This window comes from Solanum lycopersicum, chromosome 7 (assembly GCF_036512215.1).
Source record: "Solanum lycopersicum chromosome 7, SLM_r2.1".
Taxonomy (NCBI): domain Eukaryota; kingdom Viridiplantae; phylum Streptophyta; class Magnoliopsida; order Solanales; family Solanaceae; genus Solanum; species Solanum lycopersicum.
Genome location: NC_090806.1, coordinates 21757497 through 21764573, shown reverse-complemented (window position 1 = coordinate 21764573; position 7077 = coordinate 21757497). Strand labels below are relative to the sequence as shown.

At 32.0% G+C, this 7077-nt stretch overlaps 1 protein-coding gene across 1 annotated transcript; it reads left to right on the top strand.

Moving 5' to 3' along the window:
* Positions 1-3352: 3352 nt before the first annotated feature.
* On the top strand, positions 3353-6498 carry LOC138337358 (uncharacterized). The gene is made up of 5 exons (XM_069287268.1): positions 3353-3396; positions 4750-4881; positions 5185-5546; positions 5699-6075; positions 6196-6498. Exons 1-5 carry the CDS (start codon positions 3353-3355, stop codon positions 6496-6498), a joined length of 1218 nt encoding a protein of 405 aa, XP_069143369.1.
* Positions 6499-7077: the final 579 nt, after the last annotated feature.

Genomic DNA, 7077 nt, shown 5'->3' with positions numbered 1-7077 from the left:
GAATTCCCTAGAGGTTTACAAATGTTTCACATTTGAGTAAAGAGAGGAACTAGAAGTTCCAAAAGAGTTTTGAACAAAAAGGGGAACTTGATTCCAAAAGGAGCTTTTTAAAGCTAAAGGGTTCAGTAAATTATCTCATTCCAAAGGAAGGAAGTTCTATTAAAAGTATGAGTTGAAGTATATTTTGGGAGAATTATTGAGAAACAATGTGGGTATGAGAGTTTAGATAGCTCGAGTCCCATGTAAACCATGTAGCCAACATGGGCATTAACATGTCATACTTTTTAGATGATCACATAAGTTTAGAGAGTGGATACACTAGGTAGAAGATGTCCTATATCGATGGCAAGGTATAGGATAGTTCTGGCAACGAGCAAGATGTTGTATCACCACTTAGGATCATAGTGGTGGTTCTCGGTTAGAGAAAATCCCATAGTATTAGTAACATGGTTCCTCAAGGGGTTCTACTTAGTATGAATGGGGGTGTGGGATTTCATTCATGTATTTTGCAAGTAGAGTTTGAGAGGGAGAATGATATGTTTTTATGATATTATAATCTTGATTTAACATCATGTTTTTAAATAGCTTTTTTCTTTATATTGCACTTGTTTTAAACTGCGTTATATCAATATGAGTTCACTTAAATATAAAAAGTTAAGTATATTGAGTTGAGTATCTATAGCCGAGTATCATATCTTTTAATTCAGTATTTAATATCTGAGTTGAGTATCTTATTCTTTAGTATTCCTTGAGTTTCACGTTTGAGAAGAGGTAAGTATGTTTCCATCTTTCATTCAAGTATCAAGCTTATGTTATGCTTTAGAATTCCCCTTATATACTCGTGCATTCCACGTATTGAGCCAATTCGCCTGCATCTTTTGATGATGCAGACACAGGTATTCAGGATTATCAACAGGAGCTTCACTAATACATCATAGAGTTCGAGTTAGCCATGGTAAGCCTTCTTGTTGCTGGAGGACTTCATTTAACTTTTAGTTTAGTTAGAAGGTCGTGGGTCTTGTCCTGATTTCCATTTTATCAGTTAGAGGCTTCATAGATAGTAATATAGTTAGGGAGTATGTATTTTGCATTTATATTATTAATTATTTTTAAAGGCTAAAGTTGCCTATTTTATGGCTAGATATATTATTTTATTCAAAGTTGTTCATTTGAGTTAAAGCTTCTAAAGTTGAGTTTATGAATTTTATTTTACTTTTCAAGCTTTGTATGCTTAAGTGAGTTCTGCATGTAGTCATCCAGGATGAGCTTTTGCTTGGGGACGAGCAATGGTTATCGAGTGCCGGTAACGTCTACGGTGTAGGTTAGAGTCGTGACATCTTAAAATTCCCCTTTTAAGAGTTTATTTTCATATTTTTTTTGAATGTTATCATTGATTGACACAACTAAAAATGGGAAAACCTATCTGAATTTTGCTCATCTCTAATCGAGCACAAATGCACAAGACATCAATGTTGTAATTATTCAAATATGGAAGACCCTATATAAGACGTTTACAAGAGAACACTAGAAATAATAACATGTTCTTTTTCAAGCTTATGTCAAACTCGTACCCTTGCTTCTAGACCACATGCAACTTTATTTCAGGGTCCCTGTTTGGTCATAGATTTGAGCAATAGTAGAAACAAACAGATATAATTTTTTTACATTTTGTTGGCCTATCGAGCACCATTACCCTTTTTTCTCCTTTGAATCATCTATGGAACGTTTTCTTAATTTACAAAAAAGATGAATACAGAGTAAAATGAAAATCTACCAAATGTCATAAAGCAACAAACAAACAAAACACAAAGATTCCATGGCATTCTAAAACATATGTTATCACAAATTCTTGGATTATTTACACATATTCCAAGTTGAAAAATCATCAATGGAAAAATGCGACACTGGCCATGTCAATATGTTGTTGGCTACACAAAATGTACTAAGTCGAGGTAAGGAGACACTTTCAGGTGGCAATCAGACATTCTAGACTATGGTTGTCGAATTTGAGGAATCATAAAAATTCGATACACCAGTGAGTTTTTAGTAGTGGCTAGGCATGCTGAACCTTCAACAACTTTACCTAGTCATACCTAATGTTATTTAAATTTAAAGGATGTAGATGTATTATAAAACTTGCAAGGAAATCAATTTTTTGGTTCCACGCCACCATGAGTTTTAAGGTATTTTTGAATAGTCTAAGGCTTTGAAGATTTTAGTAAGTGAGTCCCTAGATCTTCTCCGAGACTATTACTTGAGTTTCCTTATAGGTTGAATGTCTCTTATGTGAACTGGTGGAGATAATGCTTTAAGATAGAAAATCATGTAAATGACTAAGTACTCACCTAGAGTAGTTTAAGGGTTGCTTAGTTAAGGTATGAAGGGGACATAGGAATGGTCACTTCATGTATTACCTTGGGAAGTCTTAAGAATGACTCTAGATAGGGAAAGTAAATTGAATAAGTAGACATGATCTAAATTTAGGTAGTCTGAAGGATTATTTAGAATATCTTGAAAAAGGAGAATGCGCTCTTTTCTTGCATTACTTATGTAAGTCTTTTGATAACCTTTGTGAGGAGAATGTCATATTATACGTATATGCTATTATGTGAAGTGAGAATGATATTACCCTAGGTACTTTAAAGGATCTCTTAGGTATGTCTGAAGGGATTATATGGGTCGTTTCTTCATAACTCACCCAAGTGAGCCTTAGAATCACCTTTGATAAGAGGATCTCATATATACATGTTTTGGATATAATTTGATGTTATATTGTAATTTGTGGATTTATGGAATTTTACAGTGAAGTTAAAGTAAAGTTCATTCTAAGCTCACTGTAAAGTTCATTAAATTGATATAAAGTGTCTTTGACTTGTGTTGTATTGTCAATGTGATGTTTGGTGCTTAAATGTGGTACATATACTTTGAATATCATGTTTTAATCAAAAATTATATTTCTCATAAATGTCTATTTATCATGACTTTATTCGTTATGTCATACTTAGTACACGTGTTCATTTTAATTCCATACTTTTGTTATATCTAAAGGTGTAGGTGGAAGGTGAGAATATGTCTTGAAGCAAAACTTGGAAACTAGGATTCTTTCAAGTAAGTTGAAGTATATCATCGCTTGACTGGAGGACATAACTATATTCAGACTTCTTTTATTTAAAGCACTGTAATAGACTAAATATTTCTATATTCGTATTGTATGGGTTGTGCCCAAGTATTCTTTAGTCTAAGATTGATATATGTAGAGACTTAGTATTTTCTATGGTTTTATATGAAATATATTTTAATATATTTCTTGTGAAAAGTTTTAATTCTGCACTATTTTTCATACATGTATGAAATGAATGATGTCAAAGGGCTTGAACAAGACCTTCGAGAGGTCAAGTACGTCGTGTCACGCTTCAAGAGTCCCTTATCTAGGGTGTGCTCTCGGGTCCTTACATCAATCACATACTAAATAAGTAAATCGTCTTTTTAGTACTGTTAAAACTTTTAATTAATAAATAAATTATTTAACGAAAAGAATGAAAAAATATTCAAAATTATTTTATAGTTATGCTAAAATAAATGTGCATTTGTGCTCATGTATATTTAACTTATAATTATTTAAAGTAAAAAATATCTATCTTATTTCCATATTGAAGAAAGAGCTATCTTTTGAATAATTATTATCATATAAATCTTTTTTTAGTGACGACTATAATGATAATTAGATTGATATTATGAAATTCTCCCACTCCTATATATGTGTGTATATGTTTGTCAATTTCGAATTAATATTCTAATTTTTGTCATTGTTGAAAGGTACAATATTATCTATGATACATTTCTCATAGATATTAAATATTATTGCCCCTAAAAATATATAAGTAAACCATCCTTTTAGTATTTTTAAATCTTTTAATTAATAAATGAATTATTTAATATAAACAATGAAGGAAAAAATGAAAAGTTATTTTACTGTTATGCTATACTAAATGTGCATTTGTAATTAATATATATTTAAGTGATAATATTTAAAAGCAAAAAAAATATATATCTTATTTTTCACATCAAAGGAGTTACATTTTGAATAGTAATTATCATATACATAGATTATTTTTTAGTGAGGATTGCAATGATAATTAAATTAATATGTTAAAATTATTCTACTCCTTTATATGTTTGTCAATTTTTAATTTATATTCTTTTTTTGGCCATGTTGGAAGCTATAATATTAGGTGTGATACATTTCTCATAGCAATTCCTAAAAATATATGATATGATCTATCATATTAGAATCACTAAATACTATCCCAAAAAAATCACTAAATAAATAAATAAACCACCTTTTAGTATTTTTAAAATTTTTAGTTAATAAATGAATTGTTTGAAAAGAATAAGGAAATAATTCTGATTTATATGTACATATATAATAAAAAGTTATTCTTATAGTTATGCTATAATAAATGTGCATTTGTGCTTTATATGCATTTAACTTATATTTTTAGAAAAATATTTTTAAAAAATAATAATTTGTGTTTGGCTAATTATTTGAAAAGTGTTTTCGATAAATAGATTGTGTTTATTTAGTCATTTCTTAAAAAGTATTTTTAAGAGTAAAATTATGAAAAACAAATATTAATATACTTTAAATATATTCAAAAAATATTATAGAGAGAAATTATTTTAGATGATTGATGATGCTGATGATGATGATGATTGTGATGATGGTAATGGTGGTGATGATGATGATAGTGATGATGGTGATGATGTTGATGGTGATGCTGATGGTGATGGTGATGGTGATGGTGATGTTGATGGTGATGGTGATGGTGATGCTGATGCTGATGGTGATGGTGATGGTGATGATGCTGATGTGATGGTGATGTTGATGATAACGACGACGATGACAAGGATGATAATGGTGATGGCGATGGTGATGGTGATCATGCTTATGGTGATCATGCAGATGGTGATGATGACAGCGATGACATGACCACGACGATAACAACGATGACGATGACTATGAATATGACAATGATGATGACGATGACGATGATAATGATAATGATGGTTATGATGGTGACGATGATGGTGACGATGATGATGATTGTGATGATGATGATGGTGATGATGAGGATGGTTATGATGATGATGGTGATATGGTGATGATGATGATGGTGATAATAGTGATGATGGTGGTGATGATAATGGTGATGTAAATGGTGAAGGTGATGGTGATGGTAATGATGTTGATGCTGATGCTGATGCTGATGGAGACGGTGATGATGATGGTAATGGTGATGGTGATGATGATAGTAATGGTGATGGTGATGGTGATGATGATGGTGATGACGATGACAAGGATGATGATGACCGTGACGATGATAGTGATGGTGATGGTGATGGTGATGATGTTGATGCTGATGCTGATGGTCATGATGATGATGATGAGGATGGTGATGGTAATGACTATGATGATGACGATGATAGTGATGGTGATGATGGTGATGGTGATGTTGACAGTGATGTTCATAGTGATGATGCTGATGGTGATGATGAGAATGATGATGACGACCACATGACGACGATGATGACGATGATAATGACGATGACGATATTGATGATGATGACGATGATGATGACGATGTCGATGACGACGACGATGATGATGATGTTGATGGTGATGGTGATGATGATGAAGATGATACAGATGGTGATGGTTATGGTGATGGTTGTGGTTATGCTGATGATGGTGATGATGATGATGATGACTATGACGATGATGATGATGATAACAAAAACAACAATGATGATGAAGATGATGATGACGATGGTGGTGATAACGATTATGATGATGATGATGACGATGATGATGATGATGACGATGATAATGATGACGACCACAACGATGATGACAACGATGACAATGACGACGACGATGATGATGATGATGACGATGATGATAATGACGATGACGATGACGATGATGGCGATGATGATGCTGACAACGACGACGACGATGATGATGATGATGACGATGATGATGAGATTATGATAATAAGGATAATGATGACGATGGTCATGATTATGATGATTATGACGACGATGATGATGAGATTCTGATGAAGAGGATGATGATGACGATGATCATGATGATGATGATGATGATAACGATGATGATGAGATTAAGATGATGAGGATTATGATGATGATGATGATGACGATTATGATGAGGATGCCGACAATGATAATGATGATGATGACAATGACGATGACAATGAAGATGACGATGAGGACGAGGACTACGACAAAGATGACGATGACAATGACGACGATGATGACGATGATGATGACAATGACGATGACAATGACGATTATGATGATGAGTATAAGGACGACGATGATGACGATGATGAGTATAAGGACGACGACGACGACGACAATGACAATGACAATGATGATGATGATAATGATAATAATAATAATAATAATAATAAATAAATAAATAAATAAAATTTATATAACAATAATTTTATCTGCATTCGATTTTCTATATATAAGATAGGGTTGTGAAAATATAATTAAAAAGTTTTACATTAACGATATGATAACTTCAAAAAAAAAGGGATCACACACGTAGTAAACTATTACTAAAATTTGAAACTTATAGAACCTTAAAAAGTAATAGTAAATTTTGATATTTAATATCTTTAAGTTCTTTTTTCTTTTATTTTTTTAGAGTTTACAATTATTAAATTTTAAATATTTTAAAATTTTATTTTGACTTTGAGAACTTGTAACACAATCCTTCAATGCTCAACATGCTCATCTTCATTCCGCAAGTAAATCAAGATATTATCGATAAACAGAATCACAAACAGTTCATGATATTGTGTAAAGACCCATTATCTAATTGATAAATGACGTCGGGGCATTAGTCAAACCGAACGACATCACCAAACACTCATAATGACCATACCGTGTTCTAAAAGTCATTCTCTATCACCCCCAATTGCAGATAACCCGACCAATGATCAATATTATAAGAGTAACTTGCTCATTGGTGTTGATAAAAATTAT

Bases quoted from the DNA above. Each gene is read 5' to 3' on its own strand.
- LOC138337358 (XM_069287268.1), top strand. From the start codon at position 3,353: ATGAATGATGTCAAAGGGCTTGAACAAGACCTTCGAGAGGTCAA. The intron at 4,882-5,184 runs GTTGATGATAAC...TGGTGATAATAG, and splicing joins GATGCTGATGTGATGGTGAT to TGATGATGGTGGTGATGATA. The intron at 6,076-6,195 runs GTCATGATTATG...TAAGATGATGAG, and splicing joins TAAGGATAATGATGACGATG to GATTATGATGATGATGATGA.